At 47.4% G+C, this 25,364-nt stretch overlaps 1 protein-coding gene across 1 annotated transcript in view; it reads left to right on the top strand.

Annotated features, from left to right (window-relative positions):
• SCARF1 (scavenger receptor class F member 1) overlaps window positions 1–25,364 on the top strand; it is an 84,078-nt gene that overhangs the window by 31,623 nt on the left and 27,091 nt on the right. The window contains exons 4-7 of the mRNA XM_075333249.1: window positions 4,755–5,280; window positions 7,605–7,823; window positions 11,942–12,070; window positions 25,186–25,289. Coding sequence (XP_075189364.1) covers window positions 4,755–5,280; window positions 7,605–7,823; window positions 11,942–12,070; window positions 25,186–25,289 — 978 coding nt within the window. The remainder of the gene's footprint in view (window positions 1–4,754; window positions 5,281–7,604; window positions 7,824–11,941; window positions 12,071–25,185; window positions 25,290–25,364) is intronic.

The following is a 25,364-nucleotide window of genomic DNA, read 5'->3' as shown; positions in this document are numbered from 1 at the left end:
CGATATGTCGTCAGGGTCATGTCATTAGTGACGCACATCCGGCATTGTTTGACATATCGTAGCGTGTGACAGCTTTGAGCGTCTGTGATCAAGCAAAAATACTCACCTTATCGTTGCTTGTTGACACGTCGCTTATGTTCTAAAAATCGAACGTCCTTCTGCGCACCGGTTGTTCATTGTTCCCGGGGCAGCACACATCGCTCCGTGTGACACCCCGGGAACGATGAACTGCAGCTTACCTGCGTCCCGCTGGCAATGCGGAAAGAAGGAGGTGGGCGAGATGTTACATCCCGCTCATCTGCGTCCCTCCGCTTCTATTGGGCGGCCGCTGTGTGACATCACTGTGACGCAGAACGTCCCTCCCCCTTCAGGAAGAGGTTGTTTGCCGCCCACAGCGAGGTCGTTTGGAAGGTAAGTACGTGTGACAGGGGTTAACGACTTTGTGCGTCATGGGCAACAAATTGCCCGTGCCACACAAACGATGGGGGCGGGTGCGATCGCACGACTTATCAACACGTGTAAAGTAGGCTTAAGAAGCTTATGTGTCAGTTAATATGGTTTTGGTGGAGAGACGGATAGAGAGAGCGAGAGATAGAGAGACAAAGACAGAGATAAACAGACAGAGAGAGACAGACTGAGAGAAGCAGACAGGGAGAGAGACAGAGAGATGGACAGACTGAGAGACAAAGAGACAGACAGAGAGAGACAGACAAAGAGAGATAGACAAAGAGAGAGAGACAAAGGCAATCAAAGAGACAGAAACAGAGAGACAGATAGATAGAGACAGAAAGGGAGACAGAGAGGGAGACAGAGAGGGAGACAGAGAGAGACACAGACAGATAGAGAGAGATACAGAGAGAGAGACAGAGATGGATAGAGAGAGACAGAGAGATCAGACAGAGAGACAGACAGAAACAAGAGGCAGAGACACAGAGAGAGAGACAGGGAGAGAGTCAGACAGAGACAGACAGAGAGAGGGAGACAAACAGAGTGAGAGAGGGAAAGTAGATTAGAGAGACGCTTAGTTACTATCCAGGGCAACGCCGTATACTACAGTTAGTGGATTATATTCTCTGAAATTTGGTTTACATGAATATAATTGGTGTCATTTATGAATACTCCGTAGTTTAAAACTCCAGAACTGTTGCCTTTGTGAATCCTATAGAGAATGAATTGGTCCTTATAGTAATTCTGCACTACAGTAGATCAAGTAGAATGGACCATTTCTTGTAATGGTTTACCATCGTTCTGTAAGTCTTCTGCACTATACTCAGGACCTTTATCCTCAGGAAGATTACACTGAGGATTTTTTCCGTACCATCTGAAGGTACTGTTAAACAAGGCTTATGGTCTTCTGCTCCCCACCGCCCAAAACCAAAATATTGAAGATAACATAACTATATCATGATTTTAGATAGCCTAAACATGATGTTTAGTTAGGATTGTTTACTTTGCCATTTTTCTCAGTCTGTTAAAGACAGCCACAAAGATTTCTTGTAAGCCACAACTTGCATCTATCTGCTCAGATTTCTTTGATTCCTTAATTTTTTATCACATTAATTTTTTATCACATTCCGTTACTATTCCCAAAATGAGCTGCTGCTGGCCTACGTGACAAATTACTATATCTACTGTGGTGCAGAGTGCTTCAAATAACTGTACTTTACAAATAATTGTTAAATATCTATAGTTATCATAAAATTAGTAGTGCCAGATTGACAATGCCCCAATAATATAATAGTGCCAAAAAGATAGTGCCTAATGCAGTATCTGTGCCCCACTTAATACCCAGAATCCACATCACCAGTATCTTCATCATTACATGAATACATCACAAGAACCACTATCAGTAAATACATAAAACACCAGTAGTATCCTCAGAGCAGGAATATGTCACCAGAACCATCTTCAGTAGATGAATACATTACCAGAATCACCATCAGTACATTAATACATTAGCAAGTTTAGTACCGCAATCAATTGTAATGTTAAGTTAGGCCCATATACAATTGTATCTCATGAACCTACAACTCCCAATATATCCTTAACAATAGTAAGGAAACGCTGGGAGTTGTTATCAGTCATTATCAGACTGAACCCCAGTACTGATGAGATTTCAGTATCAACAAGTAAACATTTACATCCAGGTACCTTATAGGTGACATTTACTCTGATTGAGTAGATTCTCTCTTTTTGTCTCCATCTTGTCCTGATGCCATGGTGACTTTTCACATCCACACCTCTTCTCTTCAGACTTCTCTCTTCTACTGTCTTCTGCCGCACATTCCAACAAAGTGCAATTAAAAATAAGAGTGTTATTAAAATGCCCTCTGCATAAACATACAGTATCTGTCCATATAATGACCTACCGTATTTTTCGCTTTATAAGACGCACTTTTGTTCCCCCAAATTTTGGGGGAATGTAGGGGGTGCGTCTTATAATCCGAATATACGTGGGGTGGGGGTGGTATATATATATATACACTACAGAGTCTAGGGGAGGTGGGGGCAGCTCTGGAGTGGTGCTGGGGGCAGGTGAAAGTTGCGGGCGACAGCGTTAGATCTCCTGCTCCCGCTCATATAATATGCACTGCCGCTGTCCATCACTGTGGTGCTGAAACCGCACCGCGGTGACAGGCTGGGGCAGCGGCGCATATTATATCTGCCTGCGCCCCCCTTTGATGGAACATGCCCCCCTGTGTTAGATATGGCCCCCATGCTGCTTACATAGTAAAATAAAACACTCTTTACTCATCTCCGCCAGCGCTGATCTCCCGGTCTCCTGCTGCTGTGATCAGGCACACAGAGATGATATCACTCTGCTGTGCCGATCACATGACCGGCACCAAGAACCAGGAAGTGCAGGGGGCCGGAGCTCAACCGCACGGAGGGAGACACGTGGGAGGGCAGCGCTGCAGAAGGTAAGGAAAGAGTTTATTTTACTAAAAGCAGCAGCATGGGGGCCACATCTAACACAGGGTGATGTGTGCCATCCACAGGGGGCCGTGTGCCAGCCACAGTGGGCCGTGTGCAGCAATAGGGGGCCATGTGCAGCAATAGGTGGCCGTGTACCAGGCACAGGGAGCCGTGTGCCAGCCACAGGGGGCCGTGTGCCATCCATAGAGAACGTGTGCCAGCCATAGAGGATGTGTGCCAGCCATAGGGGATGTGTGCCAGCAATAGGGGACCTGTGGCATCACTGGAGGCTGTGTGCCAGCCACAGGAAGCCGTGTGCCAGCCATAGGGGCCGTATGCCAGCCATAGGGGCCGTGTGCCAGCCATAGGGGATGTGTGCCAGCCATAGGGGACATGTGCCAGCAAAAGGGGACATGTAGCATCACTGGGGGCTGTGTGCCAGCCACAGGGGGCCGTATGCCAGCCATAGGGGCCGTGTTTCAGCCATAGAGGACATGTGCCAACAATAGGGGACAGTGGCATCACTGTGGGACATGTAACAGCACAAGGGGGTTATATTCAATATAAGGTGGCCATATCCAGATTAAGGGGGCTAATTTTAGGATGAGGGGGCTATGAGGGACATATACCCTATATGATTTGTTACACTGGCATTATAAGATGGACCCCATTTATTAAAAAATTCTCTATTCCTTCCAAATTTTGGGGTGCGTCTTATAATCAGGTGCGTCTTATAAAGCGAAAAATACGGTAAATAAGACTCCAGTGGTATATTGCCTCCACACTGTCTGCCCTTATGACCTACACCCACCATACGTATAACTGACCTACTGCCATTATCAGCTATAACAGCTATCCCCTCTGCCCCTATAAACCACGACCTATACTATGGCTGTCCCCTCACCCTTACACTACCTATATCTTCACACTGACCCCCGCCATGCTGACGTCTCTCCATACTATGCCCCCATTTCACACTGCCACCTCTCCATTTTCATATGGTGCCCTTTTTCCCATTATGTCTTCATGCTACATACCACATTGCTCTCTCCAAACTGTACCCCCTCATCACACTGTCCTCTTGCACTGTATGATGGTCACCACAGCCACCCATACAGTATACTATCCACAACAGCCCCCAGTATACACTATGATGTCCATCACAGTCCTACGTGTAGTATGATGTCCACCACAGCCTTCCATTATATAGTATGATGGTCCCCACCACACCCCATACAGTATTATGGCCCTTCAGTCACCAATACAGGATAATGGCCACAGCATCTTATATACAGTATAATGTCCCCCACAGCACGCTACACATTATGATTTCTATCAAAGTCCCCTAATATGCACAGTCGTCTAGACAGTATGGTCACTGCAACCCTCCATATAAGGTCCACAGCAGCACCTAAAAGAGTATATTCATACTTTTGTAATGTTCCCACAGCCCCTCTTGTAATTTCCCCACAATCAGCCCCTCTTGTAGTGTGCTCACAGCTAGCCCCTCTTGTAATGTCCCTACAGTCAGCCACTCTTGTAATGTCCTCATGGCCAGTCAATTATGACCCTATAAGGGTGCACTGTATAATGCCAGGGTAATGGCACATAGGCAGATAACTGTGCACTCCAGAGGTCAGTGGCCACCAAAGATTTGTGAGACATAGAATGTTGTGAGGAAACGGAAGGGCAATAAAGGGATCATACCCACGCCTCTATGGGCGTGATATCGGCGGGCTGGGCTGCAGCAGAAGTACAGACCATTACAACTAGGCAAACTAATTTTGGTGTCAACCTTATGGAAAAAGGTAATTAACATTCTCTTCTTCATTTTGTAGCATGCCCTGATCAGTACTGGGGTTCAGACTGCAAACAGACGTGTTCATGTCATCCCAATGGAAAGTGTGATGGAGTGACTGGCAAATGTACCTGCCATCCTAAGCAATGGGGGCCTACTTGTCAGAGCTTCTGCCACTGCGGCCTGCATGGGACCTGTGACCAGCTCAATGGATTGTGTAGGTGTGAGCCCGGCTGGTGGGCTCAGTACTGCAATAAACAATGTGTGTGCAACCTGGAAACCTCCTACTGCAACCAGACTAATGGACAATGTATATGTAACAGCGGCTGGTGGGGAAATCGATGCAGTATAAAATGTAGTTGCAATAAATCTCCATGTCTACGAACAAATGGAAATTGCATGTGTCTAGAAGGATGGTATGGTCAGGGATGTGAATACCGATGTGACTGTGTAAATGGGAAATGCAACTCCAGAAGTGGCAACTGCGAATGTTACACTGGATACCATGGAAAAAGATGTACAGATCTCTGTCCTGTTGGATACTACGGACCCAAATGTGAGAAAAGGTATGTTAAAAGGTGCACCGAGAGCTGTACAGTGCTTATATTCACTGATATTATCAAGTGCAAGATTCGATGTAATGACAGCAATGTATCAACATCAGACTAAACTGAATGAAATAATAAAAGGGGTTGTCCAGTCACAACATACTGATGACCCATTCATAGATTAGATCAGCAATATGAGATTTGTGGGGGTCTAACACTCAGTACCTCCACCGATCAGCTGCTCCTTTCACCGGCAGCAGTGATGTTAACACTTTGAACAGAACTGCAAATAGCAACTACATTCAATTTGTAGTGGCCACTGCCAGGTACCGCAGAGCAGCTCTAAATTCAATGTGTAGTGGCCGCTGCCAGGTTTCTGCAGAGCAGCTCTAAATTCAATGTGTAGTGGCCACAGCCAGGTACTGCAGAGCAGGTGTACATTCAAAGTGTAGTGGCCACTGCTGGGTACTGCAGAGCAGGTCTACATTCAATGTGTAGTGGCCACTGCCGGGTACTGCAGAGTAGCTCTACATTCAATGTGTAGTGATAGCTGCCAGGTACTGCAGAACAGCTCATTTTCCTAAGCATGCACATGTATAAGTCCTACTGAAAATGTTACCAATATTACAAAACAAATGCCATCTTCATCAGCAGGGGTGGCTTTATTGGAGACCTCTGCACTATATCAAAGTTTCAGTGCAAGAAAGGATTAATATACATTATTAACAGCACCCAGTGGGTAACAGACCTTGTTAAGAAATGGCAAATGTATACAATAGATCTCTCTTAATGAATTCATTTGTTGGCATTTATTCATATGCAGTAGAGACTATGCTCTATTAATATTAATATAAACCTTTATCTGATATTTGTCAAGCAGACTAAAAACAGAGGGAATATATGGGTTTGATCACATCTACCTCCGTCTCAGATCCTGTCATTTGTACTGGAAGAAAATATTGCAGAATGCAATGAACAAAACCTATTATAGTCAATGTGGTTAGTCAGGCGCCTTTTGTGTCCATTATTTGATAGCACATTGTATAAATTTCTACTTTTTGGTCTTTTAAAGGAACAAAAAAGCAGAATTCTATATGCACATGAGTATAGAGCCTGAGGACCCCCGACAATCAGATAGCTGAGCGATAGTCTGGGTATCTCCCCTGACGCCCTCATACAGTACACAGGAGTGCTCTGCACTGCTTAGTGCTCCTATGTTCTCAATGAGAGAGCAACTGCCAGAATCACCTGGTGGCAGCCTATATTGAGCGAGAACAAAAGCATCAGCCACTGAATGTCAGCAGGTCAGATCCTTCTCGCCCTCTCCATCATGTTGGGGAACCGCTGGGAAACACCATATACAACAGCAATTCCCCAAAAGTTAGAACATTGTGCATAATGTGAAGAAATCGAGAATCTAATTATTTAGAAATCTGTATACCCACATTTTATTCAGAACATAGAGCACATATAAGAACTTGAAAGTTAGACTTTTTTCCATTTTATTTAAAAAAAAACAAATAAAAAACTAATTTAGAAATTAATGGCAGTAACGTATCTCAAAAAAAGTTGGGACTGTAACAACAAAAAGCTTGAAAAGTAAGTGGTACTAATGAAAAGCAGATGGCTGGTCAATTATCAGCTATTTCACATGACTGTATGAAAAGGCACGTCAGAGAGGCAAAGTCTCTTAGCAACAAAGATAGTCAGATGTTTACCAATTTCTGAAGAACTGCATCAAAACCCATAGAAACATTTCTGAAAAAAAATCTTCACTATCTACAGTACAGAATATCATTGAAAAACTCAGAGATTGTGGAAAAATCCCTGTGCACAAGGGACAAGGTCGATGGTCATTATTGGATGCTTGTGATTAGAGATGAGCGTACCAGTGGAAGTTCGAGTTCTCTGGGTTAGGCTTTAGCTAAAAGTTTGGTTCAGGATTTGATCCCAGATCCCGAACCTCATATAAGTCAATGGGACCCAAAACTGTGCTGTAAAATGGTCATAGTAAGGGTTAGGGGGCTGCAAAAGGAAGCAAAATAGGGGCAATTGCTCTGGAAACAAAGGTAGAAAGGGAATACATTTAGAAAATCATGTGGAGGTCATCCTATTTCTGACAACCTGTGCAGGTAAAGCAGACAGCTGCAGGCTGCAACCTTCAGCTGTCTACTTTACCTTGGCTGGTTATCAAAATAATTTTCAAAAAGACATGGGCTCTGCCTTTTTTTTGATAACCAGCCAAAGTAAAGCAGAGACCTTGGGGCTGATATTATTAGACTTGGAATGACCATGGTTATTTGACCCCTCCCAACCTAGAATATTTCTTTTTTATTTACTAGCTGTGGAAGATGCAAAGCGGGCCTCACGTGCTCACCTTTTAATGGCTCCTGTGGCTCTTGTGAGTCTGGTTGGATGGGACCACGTTGTGAGTTGCCTTGTTTTAGAGGATATTATGGAGAAAATTGTGCACAGATATGTCCAAAGTGTCTTGGAGAAGAAGCATGCAATGGAGAGAGTGGAACATGTCTAAACTGTGATCCTGGAAAGATCGGATCAAGGTAGTTTGTTATTTATTTTACATGTTTATTGTGTACTTACAATACAGTACATCCTAAGAATAAAGCATCGTAACCAAGAAGTGGGCTCAAAAAATGGGAAGAAAGTGGAACTTCAAAAGGAGTCATGTTTGTAATTATTTATAATTATTAGTATAATAATTGTCATTAGTTAAAGCGAGATGTGTCTGCTTTATGCTTTATGACAGCCGCTCTGAATGGCAATCAATTGGCATTAATGTGTCAGATTATTACAGTCTCTAGAAATTGATGGGGTACATCTCCCCTGCAAAGAACACAGGGAGTGAAGGGGACAGTCCTACACAGCCATATGAATGGGATGAAGTGTTAGTATTCTGCCTTATCTAGGCCTTCAACAGTCATTAAAATCTCTTCTTGATGCTGACTCTGTATCATTCTCCAAAGCAAAACTGACAAGTAAAGGTAATGCATAGCATAGGCTGCCATCTCGCCAGCACAGGTCCTGTTTACACAAGATGATGCGCTGCTGAGAACGATGACCTTTTGGCCAAACCAGGATATCATTTCACCAGACTTCAGGATTATAACAAGCATTGCTGGGTTCTCCATAGTCATGCATTGTAAATGGGTCCTAAATCACTTGCACAGCTTTAAAGGGAATCTGCCACCAGGTTTTTGCCAGTCAGAGAGCAGCACAAGTCCTGTTTTACACATCAGTGAAAAATACAGACGTTCTTCACTGATGTGTAAAACATGTAAAAGTCCCTTCGTGGTCCGTGAGTCACGGCACACGTGGGTTGTCTATGTGCAATCCGGGCTCAGTTCTCCGTGATCCGTGATTGCACATAGAGATCAACTCACCTGTGCCCGCTCCCGCTCTCCGTGGTGCTGAACGCTCCTGTGGTGCCCCTGACCTGGTCAGGCACCACTGAGTACTGCACCCATCCTGGGGGCAGTACAACACAGGTAATCCAGAAGGCTGACCGAGGTGTGGTTACGCAGGCACATGGTAACCAGGTCTCCCACACTGACCTTTGAAGGGACCCCTGGGGAATCCAGGAGGGGGCGTGGCCTCCATCTCCACTCAAGGGGTGTGGTAGAGAGGCTGTTGCTAAGTTGCGGAGGCAGGCACAGAGGGGAGGAAGTAGTGAGTCAGTCTGAAGTGGAGCTCAGGGGAGAGCAGTCGCAAGGAGGAACCCTGCAGGCTGTCACTAGTCAGCCACCGCAGGTGCAGTGGCTACTGACGGGGGAGAACGGTCACCTGGTAGTGCCGCCGAAATCCACCCAAGGCTGGAGTGCAAAGGGGTGGCTGAGTACAGGGACTGCCAGGCAAGGACCAGGCCCGCACGGGGTTACAGGTCCCCAGAGCAGGGGCCCATTCAGTTGGCCTGCTCAACCTGCAGGTGGGGGTACTTCATACCCTCCACCATAGCACCACAGAGTCCGGAGCCACGTAGCAACGAAAGGGCCCATAGTTCCCAAGAGGCAAGCAGCCGGAGTGACCTGGTCCAGGCTACAAGCAGACAGGCCGAAAAAGGGGAGAACAGGCAGCAGCAACTTCCCTGGGTGATCCCAGCAGGACTTCAAGTCGGGGTCACCAGAAAAACACAAGGGCTAAGAAGGCGAGTCAGTAGCCACCCTCACAAGTCAGCCTGAAGGAGCCTGGTTCCCTACTTAGAGCATCTCAGCATCGTCCGGGTTACTCACCCTGCCACCTGACGTGAATAAGGACCCTGAAAGACATTCCTGTTGTGCTTGTGAGTCATTCTGCGACCTGTGGTTCCACACACCCACACCGGGCCCTGGGGCCAGCCTCACTCTCGGGAGGCTGCTACATCTAACTGCACCTACCATCAGCCCCAGGTGCCCCTTAAACTGCAGTGGCGGTCGCCCTGACCACAATACTGAGAGTGGCGTCATGAATCCCATAGAAGTCAACCTACCTGTGACCAGAAGGATCCAGGACGCGCCGTCCCTGGAGACCCTGAGACGACCTGAAGGTAACGGGGCCACGGGGCGGCACACTCCCGCCACTCAACATCCGGCCAGCGCTGACCCCTGCTGCAGCTGCTTCTGGGCCGGCTATGTCGTGCATTCATGAATATGCATGCACTAATGATCCAGCTCAGAAGCAGCAGGCAGCAGAGGCTGCACAGAGTGCCGCTGGGGAAGGTGAGTGTGAAATGATTTTTATTTTAAATGTCCGCGTTTTTATGGTACGTGTTTCACGGATCACACCATAGTGTGGTCCGTGGGACATCAGTGATGCAAGAAAAAAAAACAGACATGTCTTCGTGCGGCAATCACGGACACGCGTGTACGCCGTATTGAGACACGGTCAGTGAAAAATCACTGATGTGTGCGCAGACCCATTGATTATAATGGGTCTGCGTATGTCAGTGATTCTGGTACGTATAAAAACTAGCACATACGTACCAGAATCACTGATGTTTGAAACAGGCCTAATATAGAGACAGAGATCCTGATTCCAGCGATGTGTCACTTACTGGGCTACTTAGAGTAGTTTTAATAAAATCACTGTTTAATCAGCAGTAGATTATCATTAGAGGACTACTTGGCGTGGTGCTTGTAGTCCAGCATATTCATGCGCTCTGTATAACTGCTAGATCTGCAGCAGAGAAAACATTGATTTTATCAAAATGACAGCAAACAGCTCAGTGAGTGACACATTGCTGGAATCAGGGTCTCTGTCCCTACATTATGCTGCTCTCAGATAGGTGAGTGTGGCGCCCCTGAGGCTTCCGTCGCCACAGGAACATTGAACCCCAGCCAGAGGTGTGGTGTCCCATCCTGGGTAAGGAAAGGAGTGAACGCCGGTCCACAGGCAAATTTACACTACACCATTGTTAGGTACACACAGGGACTAGGGACAGTGGCAGCAACCCTCCCATGCTGCATGCTGGGAGGGGCTGTAAGACCCATCCCTGCTCCCATAGGGTGGTAGCTTAGCAACTGGGGGGTGGGAGGAGCCACCCGAGAGCAGAGTAGTAAGGAAGGTCAAGAGAGAGAGTTTCAGTTTACCTCAGGGAGGAGGGGAGTGAGGGTCTGCAGGAGGCAGAGAAGGGAGCTGAAGATAGAGCTCTAGTCAGACAGGAGCAAGGAAAGAAAGAGACACTTCCTGGTGAAGATCCTGGGACTCAGAGGGTCCAGGTGACACCAAGCAGAGAAAAGAAGGGATTCCAGGGCCACTGCAAGGCTTGCGAGCGCAGGGCCTGTTCCACAAAGTCATTCAGTGGAGGGATCAAGCTGCAAACAGGGGACGGTCCCTAGAAACTGGAGGAGGAAAAATCATCTCCAACAGTAAAAACCGAGGCCCAGGGAAAGTTGCAAACTCCCCGGGCCACAGCCCACAGCAGAACCTTCAGAAAGGGGGTAAATAACCGACAGGCGAGCCCCCGGCCCGGAGGCTGTAGTGGAGGCCGAGCCAGGTTCATCCAACAAGGGCAAGGCTTAAGGAGACAGCTGAGGACAGAGACACAATAGAGGGGTGCACCGTCTTTCATTCCAGGATCTACCCAGGATTGGCGGAGGTCCCTGATGGTGGGTTCCAGCCGCCCAAAGGCACCAGTGTGCTGCAGCCCAGGAAATGTGAGTAAAGACCTTGGAATTGCACCCTCTGGTGTTGTCTCAGTTATTGTCGCCTGAATAGACTTCCATCACAACATAGATACTTACAAGCACCAACTGTTGCCCCGGGGCACCGCTCCACCTGTGGGGAGCAATACCACCATTGCTGCCGTTCCATCACCCCGGAGGCCTCATACAGCAGCGGCGGCTTCATAGCCGCAAACCACAAGTGGCGTCACGAAAAATATAAACTTTAATCACCCCCACTGAAGCCATCTTAATTGACCCCACCAGGGTACGGAGTCGGGCCCAGCCACCACTGACTACCCCCGGACTAGTCCGGCCCGGCACTGGGTGTCCCATAGCCCTGGGGTGGGCGAGTCAGGAGCAAAAACCTGTTGACAGATTCCCTTTAACACAATTATGTACTGTAGCAACTTGACTAATGCAATTTGCTCCACTGTGCAGCCAATAAATGACTCTTTTGATTACCTGAAAAGTGTTTGCTTTACTTGGCATAATATGACTCTTAGCTGTTCTTATTGTCACAGGTGTGAGTTTTTATGTCCAGATGGAAATTATGGAAACAGATGCGAACACTTGTGCTCACCCTGCATCCATGGGAGCTGTCACCCTGTAACAGGAGAATGCGTCTGTGACATTGGTTACTGGAAACAGAGGTATGAGATTTATAGGTGTATTCTAGACATAATAGAATATAGGATGCAATCAATACATTATGACATCCAATTACCATCTGAACCATCCCATCAGTGCCTCAAAGGAAACCTGTCATCGGATTCATGCTGCCCGAAACTATAATGAATCAGTGCCTGCATTATTGCCATTTTGTATGTTTTACACTGAAATGCTGCAGCATTTCAGAGAAAATATATTTCAAAAAGCTGACTAATGCGAGGCAGGACCCCTAGACTGACAAATCTTTCTGTGTTGTGTGTGTGTGTGTGTGTGTGTGTGTGTGTGTGTGTGTGTGTGTGTGTGTGTGTGTGTGTGTGTGTGTGTGTGTGCGCGCGCGCGCCTAGGGGTAGACCTGTCATTCAAAGGTATCAGCAGGGCAAGGAGAAGCCATCGGACCAGTCAGCTTCAGACAGATATAAAAAGCAGCTTAAGGCCCGTTTCACACGTCAGTGAAAAACACAGACGTTTTTCACTGGCGTGTAAAACACGCACATGTCCCTGCGTGTGCCGAAAATCACGGCACACGTGGGTTGTCTAAGTGCAATCCGGGCTCCGTTATCCGTGGCCCGTGATTGCACTTAGAAATCAACTCACCTGCGCCCGCTCTCCATGGTGCTGATCGCTCCCGCGACGCAGCATCCGGCCGGCGGTGACCCCCGCAGCAGCTGCTTCCGGGTCGGCTGTGTCGCGCATAATGAATATGCACGACAGTAATCAGCCGGCTTAGAAGCAGCAAGCTGCACGGGCTGCAGAGGACATCGCTGGAGCCGGGTGAGTTAAAATGTTTATTATTTTAAATGCACGTTTTTTTCTGGCACGTGTTTCACGGACCACACCACTGCGTGGTCCGTGGAACATCAGTGATGCCAGAAAAAAATGGACATGTCTCGGTGCGGCAATCACGCACACGCGGGTACGCCGCACGGAGACACGTGCAGTGAAAAAGTGAAAAATCACTGACATGTGAGCAGACCCATTCAGTATAATGGGTCTGCGTATGTCAGTGATTCTGGTACGTTTAAAAAAAAGCACAAAGGTATTGGTATTGGTGTATTATAATATCTCCTGATTATTAGGTTATTTAGTCTGTACTGTATTGTTTGAACTCCAGTGCTTATTTTGATATAAATTAAATTGCTTGATATTCAAATATCATATAGATCCAATCCCTGTGAACTTGATGGAAAATTCATTATATATATTCTTATAGGAAGACCAACTTTGTATTGCTTGTTGTCTGTGGTGTCTTATCACATTCTGTGCACTTATTATGTTTTGCTATTGTTGTTTTTAACATTTTGTACACAAATAAAATTGTTTTTAACTTTTCATATACCTTTTGGAGTGAGTGCCTTTATGGTCAAGCTTCTTGCTCTTCTTGTCCAAGCTTCAGACAGATAGGCTTAGCCATATTTTTAAAGTGTGCATGTACACAGCTGCAAGAACTCAGCCAGGTTCTTATTCCTGGTGCTCAGGATTGGCCAGTCTGATGACAGATTTCCTTCAAGGTTCCATCATTTGGGAAAAATTTCAGACTTGTTTCTATTAATCTTTTCTTTTTGTTTCATTTATTTTTATTAGGCTTTACTTTCCCACAAGAACAAAGTTCATTCTAACCAATAGATTTTGAAATACAAATAATTTCCACAATTGGATGTGATTGAAAAATTGTTCTTGTGCTGAGATAATATAATAATACTAGAAGGTGGCCCGATTCTACGCATCGGGTATTCTAGAATTTACGTATTGTGTAGTTCATGTATGATTTTTGTTATATATATAGATGTTGTTGTGTGTAGTTACCAAGTGTTTGTGTAGGGCGCTGTACATGTTCTGAGTGTCGCGGGGGGTGAGAGCGGTGTTGTATGTGTGTTGCGTGTGTTGCGTTGTTTGTGGAGCGCTGTGTGTCTGTAGCGTTGTGTGTGTGTTGTGCGGTTTGTGTGGGTGTGGTGTGTTTTGGGGGGAGGTATGTTTTGAGCAATGTGTGTGTTGTGCAGTATGTGCGTATATTTGTGTGTGCAGCGTTGTCTGTGTGTGTGGGTGTCTGTGTAGGGCGTTGTTTGTGATTCCTAGTGTGTGTGTGTTGTGCAGTGCGCGTGTGTGTGTGTGTTGGGGGGAGGTGTGCACCTCCCATCGTGCTCCATCCCCCATGCTGCGCACCCCTCATCGTGCTGCATCCCCCATGCTGCGCACTCCCAAACGTGCTCCATCCGCCATGCTGCGCACTCCCAAACGTGCTCCATCCGCCATGCTGCGCACTCCCAAACGTGGTCCATCCGCCATGCTGCGCACTCCCAAACGTGCTCCATCCGCCATACTGCGCACTCCCCATCGTGCTGCATCCCCCATGCTGCGCACTCCCAAACGTGCTCCATCCGCCATGCTGCGCACTCCCCATCGTGCTCTATCCGCCATGCTGCACACTCCCAAACGTGCTCCATCCGCCATGCTGCGCACTCCCAAACGTGCTCCATCCGCCATGCTGCGCACCCCCTATCATGCTCCATCCGCCATGCTGCGCACTCCCAAACGTGCTCCACCCGCCATGCTGCGCACTCCCAAACGTGCTCCATCCGCCATGCTGCGCACTCCCAAACGTGGTCCATCCGCCATGCTGCGCACTCCCAAACGTGCTCCATCCGCCATGCTGCGCACTTCCAAACGTGCTCCATCCGCCATACTGCGCACTCCCCATCGTGCACCATCCGGCATGCTGCGCACTCCCAAACGTGCTCCATCCGCCATGCTGCGCACTCCCAAACGTGCTCCATCCGCCATGCTGCGCACTCCCAAACGTGCTCCATCCGCCATGCTGCGCGCTCCCAAACGTGCTCCATCCGCCATGCTGCGCGCTCCCAAACGTGGTCCATCCGCCATGCTGCGCACTCCCAAACGTGCTCCATCCGCCATGCTGCGCACTCCCAAACGTGCTCCATCCGCCATACTGCGCACTCCCAAACGTGCTCCATCCGCCATACTGCGCACTCCCCATCGTGCACCATCCGGCATGCTGCGCACTCCTAAACATGCTCCATCCGTCATGCTGCGCACTCCCAAACGTGCTCCATCCGTCATGCTGCGCACTCCCAAACGTGCTCCATCCGCCATGCTGCGCACTCCCAAACGTGCTCCATCCGCCATGCTGCGCACCCCCCATCATGCTCCATCCGCTTAGGAGTGCGCAGCATGCCGGATGGTGCACGATGGGGAGTGCGCAGTATGGCGGATGGAGCACGTTTGGGAGTGCGCAGCATGGCGGATGGAGCACGTTTGGGAGTGCGCAGCATGGCGGATGGACCACGTTTGGGAGTGCGCAGCATGGCGGATGGACCACGTTTGGGAGTGCGCAGCATGGCGGATGGACCACGTTTGGGAGTGCGCAGCATGGGGGATGCAGCACGATGGGGAGTGCGCAGTATGGCGGATGGAGCACGTTTGCTCAGCCTCTCTCCTTCCAGCCTCCCTCAGCATCAGCCCCCCCCTCCCAGCCTTCCCCAAGATCAGCCTCTCTGCTCCCAGCCTCCTCCAGCACGCCGTGCTCCTCTGCCGACACTCACCCACACCCGATCGCATCCACTCACCCACACAACCGATCGCATCCACTCACCCACACAACCGATCGCATCCACTCACACACACAACCGATCGCATCCACTCACACACACACCCGATCGCATACACTCACACACACCCGATCGCATACACTCACACACACCCGATCGCATACACTCACACACACAGACACTGACGATATTGCACATACGCGCTGATACTCACAACATCCGGGGATATCACATGCTTCTGGCCATGTGATCCTCCGTCAGGTCCTGGAAGCTCACAGCACAATATCGCCGCCGAGAAGCAAGCGATATCCCAGGATGTTGTGAGTATGTGGATGCGATGTGATGTGTGTGTGTGAGTGAGTGTGATCTGATTTGTGTGTGTGTGTGTGTGTGTGCTGTTATGTGTGTGCTGTTATGTGTGTGCTGTTATGTTATGTATGTTCTGCAGCTGCAGGACCTTGATGTGTGGATGCGATGTGATGTGTGTGTGAGTGTGAGCCGGTGTACACTGGTAACTATGATACACATCGGGTAACCAAGGGACCTTAGTTACCCGATGTGTATAATGGTTACCAGCGTTCACGGCCTCCGTTAAGATCCCAGCATCGCAAGGTTATGTCTGGCGCTGCCGGGATCCTGACGGAGCCGGTGTAGAAGCAAGCGATATCCCAGCATGTTGTGATGTGTGAGGTGTGTGTGAGAGTGAGTGTGATCTGATGTGTGTGTACTCACCTGGGAATCGGAGCCCCGTGTCAGTTGGGCCACAGCGAGCGTGCATTGCGTGAGGGGGCGGGGCCTGCAGAGAGCCGGGGCGAGAGGCCAATCCGTGTGGGGGGGCGGGGCCATGGCGAGCCCAGCGGCCAATCAGCTTTGTGTCACCGTAAGGACACAATTTCGGAGCATGACAGACAGACAGACAGACAGACAGACAGACAGACAGACAGACAGACAGACAGAATAAGGCAATTATATATATAGATACCGTATGTGCCCCTGCTATATACTGTGTAATGGCTGTGTCTGACCGTTCAGGGACATGGTCTGACACATCCACTAAAAAATAAATATTTTAATCAAAATTACAGGAATAAGGCAATTACAGCTAACACTAATATGAATCAGGTTCCTTCACAGAGGAAATGTCAGAAATAAATCCCACTAGTGGGGGAGGGGAATCTTAGGAGGAAAAAACTCATCTAAAACATGGGACATATGTTAAACTAAATAAATGAATCACTGAGTGAGGTATGACATCAATTGAATTTATCAATATACTTAAATACTGCAGTAAAGAGACAGAAAAAAATCTCACTCAGTAAGTGTACATACACAAATCATAGCGTGAGCTTACCCATGGTAGATGATTGAAGTCCCTCTAGAGACCCCTTGCAACCCAATGCGCATTTCGCCTGGTGGCTTTCTCAAGGGAATGTGCCTGTGAAGAAACCTGATCCATATTAGTGTTATCTGTAATTGCTATATTCCTGTAATTTTGAATAAAATATTTATTTTTTAGTGGATGTGTTACTCCAATTTATTTGTGTTGTCATCATGATCTGTGGGAGTAGATTCCACAAAATATTTTTTGGGAGAAATATTTAATGCCATACCTCCCTTTTTTTGGCATATTTCTGGCCCCGAGATATTGGTGCTTGATGAATTGTATATTGCTAATGGTCTGATCATACTACAGATCCTAGGCTGGGGAGGAAGTATTAAAGTATACAGATATTACAGCATGGAGGTGTACCGCACCCGTAGCAGCGTCCGAGCTGCTCGGAGCCGGAGCCGCGGTAGCTCAAGGGGTCTCCGGACCCAGGGGTCGGGGTCCACACGGACACTCGAATGAAGAAGGGGTTGGGGGATATGTACAGGGGAGAATTTAGGAAAGTTCGTTACGCCACCCACGGTGCGTGGTAATGTCAGAGACCACCGCTACCGTTGGAGAGCTCGGTGATGATGGTGCGGCAGCCAGATGTTTAACCCCTCCCTGGGTAGGGGGTTTGTGTCCCGGGGCCCGTTGGTGAAGGAAGGTGTTCGGGTGCCGTGGGGAGATAGGTGCAGGGGAATGTCCAAGGTACTCACTCAGGCTTAGAATAATCACACCGACAGCTTGTAAACCAAAGTTCCGAGCACCAATGTAGTCTGCGGGGAGTACGCCTGGATCCGTGCCCCTGGTGTTGTTTTTGGTCTGTGACCCTATTCCTGGCACATTAGTCTCACTGGGACCCGTCGGTATGAAACTCTCCGAGTCCCGCTCACCCGTATGGCTAACGGAGTGAGCTTGCTCTCAGGGTTCACGCGTAGGATTTCTTTGGACTGTAGTGGGAAAGTCCTATCCCATCGGTGCGATAGTACCCCGATTTTGGAGCGGGTTGGGAATGACACTTGAAGTCTTTACCCCCGTCAGGTAAATTACTAGAACGCGTGAAGCTACTTTCCAGCCTAGGGTCCACGTAACCCGTCGTGCCCTGGCCCCTGCCTGGTGTCCAGCTCAAGGCCGCTGGTGCCCCTTCTCGGCAGTCCGTGCCCCTTGACACTGTCCCCTGCGACCGGGTTACAGCTCCCACCAGGCCCAGACCAACGTCTGCCACCTGGATCTGCCTGGATACAGGAGCTCTCCTCCGTGGCCTCTCCTCACGAGAGCCACTTCTCCTCCTCTCCTCTCTCTCTCCTACTTCAACTTCAACCAACTCTGTACTGACACTGTCCTCACTTTCTCCTATTCCCTTCATGCCCCCAATGGTGTGTCTGGTAGGTTCCAGTGGGAAATGTTCCTAGGGTTTTAATTGGACTAGCTGTTAACAACACCGGAGGACTGGGATCCATTAACCGAGGAGGGTGGATACTGCGCAGGAGGGCAGATTGCACAATACCCTGTGACGACCTGATAGACCAGGGCGTCACAGGAACGGAAATTATTATTATTTCTTTGAGGTAAAACATTGCTTAAAAATATCCAGGGAAATGTTTTACCTCACAAAAAGAATCAGCTGTGATCCCACACTCTAATGTCTATATACTTTATTACTTCCTTCCTGGCTCAGGAGACGTGGTATGATCAGACCATGTCCCTGTACAGTCAGACACAGACATTACACAGTACATAACAGGGACACATAATATAAGATTATCTCAGTATAGTAACATTGTTTTTTTTAATCACATCCAATTGTGGATGTTATTATTATTCTAAGATCTATTGATTAAAATAACTTTGTTCATGGGAAAGATCTTCAACTCCTAACAACAGAAGACTGCTTCAATATTAGAAATCACTTATAGAAAGAGAATCCTGTGCTCTGAGCAGTCCTCCCCCCAACAAGCAAAATTAAAACTTTAAGACAAATTAATGTTTTAAAAGGAATATGTCAGCGCAACGTTTTAGAGTAAAACATATACTGTATGTCTGCAATCGTGAGCTGGACTCTAATTAATACTGTCAATGATTCAGCCAGCATGAATAGCAATGAGGTTCTGTCCAAAGCTGTGTACATGGGCATGCAGGTCATAAAAAGTTTAATAAAATGATAGCTTGATATCTGCAATCCGATGTCTTATTCCAGATAAATCCACATTTTTTGTAATATGTTTATGAGCTGTTAAGATCTATGGGCCGTACACTGATCTTGCAAAGAATTTGCCTCCACTGATTATTTTGACTAGTGTTATCAGTGTGTGACATGTAATGAGTGACAGTCTGCTCTTCTATTCTCACTGCAGAGCAGTGTGTGATTACAATTAGTACATTCCTTTCACACTGGCACCTTAGAGATGGAAGCTGAAGAAGTGTTAGTTATAATCACATACAACTCTGTATTGATATCAGGAAAGAAGACTGTCTGTTATTACATGTCTCAGGGAGATCAGTGTCTGGCCCAGGTATCTTAACAGCTTAGTTAAGGCCCATTTACACACAACGATATCGCTAACGAGATATCGTCGGGGTCACGGTGTTGGTGACGCACATCCGGCCTCGTTAGCGATGTCTTTGTGTGTGACACCTTTTTGCGATCAGTAACGATCGCAAAAAGGTGTCAAATCGTTCGTCGTTTCCACGTCTTCATTTTTAAAAAATCATTCCTCGTTTGGAACGCAGGTTGTTTGTCGTTCCTGCGGTAGCACACATCGCTATGTGTGACACCGCAGGAACGAGTAACAACATCGTACCTGCGGCCGCCGGCAATGAGGAATGAAGGAGGTGAGCGGGCTGTTCCGGCCGCTCATCTCCGTCCCTACGCTTCTATTGGGCGGCCGCTTAGTGACGCCGCTGTGGCGCCGAACGAACCTCCCCCTTAAAGGAGAGATTGTTCGGCGGCCACAGCGACGTCGGTGAACAGGTAATCGTGTGTGACGCTGCCGTAGCGATATTGTTCGCTACGGCAGCTATCACCCCATGACACGCCACCGACGTGGGCGGGTGCTATCGCTCGTGACATCGCTAGCGATGTCGCAGCGTGTAAAGCCCGCCTTACATAATAAGAAATATGTTGTTTTCTCTGGAATAACACATCGGATCACAGATATCAAGACATCATTTTATTCGATTTTCTATGGCCTACATGACCATATACACAGCTTAGGAGGGCTGATCACACTAACAGATTACTGGAAATCCAAATAAGAGCTTAATATAAAGACATACAAATGCTTATTTTAGAAGGTTGTAGTTAGTGCTAGTGTCGGGGGCGGGGGCCAGCTTCTCCGTCGTGGGGGGCTGCTCGGAGAGATTGCGCTCGGATCTGGTGCCTCCTCCTTGGTGGCTCGAGCAGGCCGGACCCGGGGCTCGAGCAGCGCTCCTCGCCCTCGAGTGAAAGGGGGAATTGGGTTTCTTTCGGGATGTGGAGAGTTCGTGACGCCACCCACGGGTTGTGGTGATGGTGGGCACCACCGCTGCTGGTGACGGGGTTCCCGGGAACGATGGCGGGGAACAGCTAGGTGCTGACCCCTCCGTGGGTAGGGGCTGGTGGTCCCGAGGCCCGATAGGAGGGAGGAGGATTCCGCAGGATAGGTTTTGGCCGGGTGCAGGGTTGCGGTGCAGCACAGCGTGATGCCGGATGGCACTGTGGTACTCACGATTAAACCACACAGAGTCACTGGTAAACTAGGAACTGCCGGTGTCCCCAGCCTTCGGTACAGAGGGTGTTTTTGGGATCCCACCCACTGCCCTTCCTTACAGCAGCCAGGAGCTATCCTCCCGTGGTCTGCTCTCTTCACTCTCTTCACTCACTCTGCTCCAGCCCCTCCCCCACTGCTCTGTTTAGCTCTTACACTGGGGGGGGGTCTGTCCTGCTGCACCGGTGTGGGATCAGGTTACCAAGGAGGAGAATGGCCTGCACTTTGCTGGATTTCTGCAGGCTCTGTATTACTAGACACTAGTATTTGTGTATTACTTCCTCACAAGCAATACACTTTGGGTTAGAACCATAATGTGTATCAAGTCTGAGTTCTAGGAGTTTGCACCTTTAATATCCGGGATGCTTTGTCCAGCCTAACATTTCATAAAATTTTGAGTGTCTGATATGTCATTTAATGAAATATTGAAGACAAATAGTATGTTTGATTTTTGGTAAAGTATACTGTATTAGAAATGTACCTCATTTTCTTCATTCATCTCACGAAACTTTATTTCATTTACTAACTGCAGAGGGCAGTATTACTCCGCAATTATTGTAGGAGAGTCTGGTCAAGGTTGGAAGGAGGAGCAGTGTCGGCATTAACTAAGGCACTATATAAGTGAGCACGCTCTGAGCATAGATGCTCCAAATTCATTAAGAGGTGCACATCACTTGGTGAATTCAGGGCTTCTTTTTAGGGACTGAAGTAACATTTCTGGTGTAATTTATAATGTTAAATTAGTGTATCAACTGATGAATTTGGCAGAGCTGGCTGAGACTGGCTTGAAAATGTCAAACATTGCAATATTTCTGCACAGCTTCAACTTACACAAAAATGATGCGACTTTTCAAAGTGTTTTACACAAGAAAACCCTTTGATCCACCAGCACTTATATGCTTTAGGCCCCTTTCACACATCAGTTTTTTGCCATCAGTCACAATCCGTTGGCTCGACGGATTGATCGATCCATCACAGATTGTGGAAAAACTGATGCGATGGATCCGTCGAAAAAACAGATCCGTCGCATCAGTTTTTTCAGCCCAACACTGCTTTTAAACCCCATGAGCATGCTCAGTTAAAAAAAACAAAATCCGTCGTCAGATTCCGTGATTTGACGGATTACGACGGATCCTGAGCCCCTAGGCTTCCATTCTACCAAATGACAGACGGTGACGGATCCATTGCCTTACGTTTTTTCGATGTAGACAAAAAAACATTACTTTGTCCGTTGTCTCCTTCCGACGGACAAACAATTTTCGACGGATTCATCGAACGACGGATGAAGCATGAGGCCATCCGTCACAATCCATCGCAATCCGTCGCTAATACAAGTCTATGAGAAAAAAACGGATCCAGCGGCATCAGTTGCCGGATCCGTTTTTTTTTTCAAAATTCGACGGATTGTGACTGATGGCAAAAAACTAATGTGTGAAAGGGGCTTTAGTTGCCCACTGTTTGGGATACTTTTTGGCTTTGTTATCATATAGAGTGCTCTTTGTTATCAATATGTGAACTTAGTAAAACTCTGTGTTGCCTATAGACTCTATTCTGCAAAGTTCCTAAAGGAGTGGGCACAATATGTCACTCTTTGAACAGAGTTAGGCCATGGGCACATGTTGAGAATTTGGCTTACAAATACTGGAGGTAAAAAAATTTAACATCTGCCAGGAGTTTGTGTGTTCTCCCCATAATTGCGTGAGTTTCTTCCATTGGTTTCCCACACTCCAAAGACATACTTATAAGGGATGTAGATTGTGAGCCCCAATGGGGACTGTGATGATCACATTTGTAAAGCACTAAGGAATTAATGATGTCATATAAGTGAGTAAAAAATTTACTAGGCACCCCTTGTACGATTTGTGCACAGGCTTCACTTGGGGAACATGTGCAGGAGTGCGTACCTCACTATGAATATAAGTTGGCACAGTACCCTTCATTCATTATGTAAAAACAAAGACAGCATTAATATATAGAAATATAGGTACATTTATGAATGAGGGTAATGTAATATAGGTATGTTTGTTAGGCTGCCAGCAAGGGGAGCTGGAGCCCTGCAGGATAGACACTAGATAGGGACGAATAAACGAGGAGATGGAAACACTGTGTGTGCTTTGTGCAATACTTCACAGCACCAGCCGTAAAGCAGATGCCACAAGGCATGCGTGGGCTGGTCGGGCAGGCCGGGTCAAATACTGAGCGGGGAGAAAGAAGACCGGAGGGATGAGCAGAAGCGAGGTCGGGGTCAGGCCGAGGTCAATACCAGAGGAAACAACCGAGTGGGAAGGTAGGAATGGGGAGACAACCGGAGATAGATGGAAAGGAACGGAGGTGGGACCGAGGAACGGACGGAGAACTGGTGGACAGAACACAGACAGAGGGCTAGGACACAGGGGAGGTGGATCAGGATCAACACTTACAGAGACCAGCAATCACAGGCAGAGCAGCGCTAAGTTTATAGCCGGCGGTGGTTCACCGGAGATGACACTATATAAAGCATCCTTGGTCCGGAAGCGAGCCTGGGAAAAGACTCTGCCCCCTAGCCATGTGGTTGGGGATGTGAAACCTTGACATGTTGCTAAATAGTGGGCCTCCAGAGTCAATGTTACTAGTGGGCCTGTAACGTGGTGCGGGGCAGCAGCCATGGGCGAGGTACTATTCTCCTATGACCTGCCACACCACATGACACTGAGGGTCCTGGCTAAGTGTGTGTGACTTAATGGTGCTCTTTACCTGGGTGATATCCCTCCGCAGACTGCTCGTTGCCATTAGATATGGCAAGCCAAGACCAGATGGTTCAAAGTGAATTGAGAGAGACGATTTTTACTGAACATCAGCTTGGTAAACAACTATGTACAACAAATAGTAAGCACAGTTCTTCTTCTACAATTCTCTTGCTATAAGTAGGCATAAACACTTCTCAGCTGCATCACTCAATAGTTCCTTTCGAATGCCTCTCGTACACTTGTATCCCACTACAGTTATGCTAACACTTCTGATGAATCTCGTCTTCCCCTGTAAGGCCTCCGCCAGAGACATTACATTGATATGAATCTTCACCGTTGCATGCAAAGTAATTTCTCCAGGCGGTGACACGCCCTCATCCCTCGTAGGGGACCATTATTCTCTTCAGTGTTCACAATTAGGATACTTTCCAATCTGTAGTATAACGTAACTCATGTCCCTTGGATACAAGTCCTGTTCTGCCCCCGTTCTTCTCCACATAGGTCTCTCAATTCACCTGGACCTCTCTCTGTACTCTTCCACTCCAACTCCTTGGCCTAGGTTCCGGTCTATAAGTCTTTTCTTGCTTAACAAACAATGTCACTCTCACGGTCTTCTCCAGTTTCTTTGACTTTAAATCATACTATCTGTAGTGGTCTCTCTTCTCAGAATACACCTAAAACTCAGCAGTCTGCTAACACTCGGACTTTAGGTCCACTAACCGCAAACTGACTTCTAACTAACTGTCTCCTTCCTGGAAGCAACCCTCTAGTATTCTCATTTAACTGCTCCCCAGTCTGAGTCAGCTTCACATATTAACCTCACCTGTGCTGGACTACATAAATTCTAACAGCACATCATGTCTTCGCGACGGTGTGGACAGCACTTCCAACTCCTTACGGGTCTCTGGATATATTGTCTGTGCATTTGATGCAGCTTAGTTCTACTGCATGTCACTGTGCATCACTTGGTTCTCTCCAGTCATAGTATATAAACACAGCCTGGCACTGTTCACACCGGTCTTGATGAGGTAATGGGCTGAGGTCAGACGTGGCTAATTCATGAAGATGCGTTCATCGCGTCTTCATGAAACAAGAGCGTTGGATGTGTGCCTCTTATGTGCACCTCATCATAAATCCCTGTCACTGCTGGAGTAAGATTTTTGACACAGCGAATGTGGCTGTTCATCATGAATTTGATTAGCCACAGTCGCCACACCAGCGTCCTTCCTCAGCTCTGCCCACTTGTCAGAGCTGGGTGAAAGTGGAATGAAAACTCAAAAAGTTGCAACATTTTAGGACAGACTCAATTTGCGCCAAAACGATGCAAATTTTCCAACCTTTTTATACCAGAATACTGGCGTAAAAGCTTTAGCGAATCTGTTCCAAAATGTATCCTAGTGATGCTGTTTGTGAAAAGCAATTGTATGCATATACTGCGTCTCTGTACACGTCTTGGTATGTTTTATGTTTTATGTTCTCTTTGTCAGACTTCTCTCATAAAACCACAGATACTGTATTACAAATCTTCTAACCAGCATTGCCATCCACATGCCATGAGTTCTGTTGCTTGGTTAACATATCAAGTAAAATTTGCTATACGCCGATCAATGTGTACACCAATCTACATACATCTTTTAACCTTCTATACAGAATGTTATTTAATTATACTTTTGTCACTGATGTTGTCTGCAGTTGCAATGAAACGTGTCCTTATGGATATTTTGGATCCAATTGTTCAGTCATCTGTGATTGTAGTGGTGGCCCATGTGACCCCAAGCATGGAACGTGTCTCCTGAGTAAGTAATGTGTCTACTATTCATATTCATACCTTCCACAGCCTCATGTTTAGCATTCCTATATATTATCATAGA

Source organism: Anomaloglossus baeobatrachus, chromosome 2, assembly GCF_048569485.1.
Source record: "Anomaloglossus baeobatrachus isolate aAnoBae1 chromosome 2, aAnoBae1.hap1, whole genome shotgun sequence".
NCBI lineage: Eukaryota > Metazoa > Chordata > Amphibia > Anura > Aromobatidae > Anomaloglossus > Anomaloglossus baeobatrachus.
The sequence above is the reverse complement of the archived record's forward strand: the minus strand, read 5'-3'. Positions and strand labels throughout refer to the sequence as shown.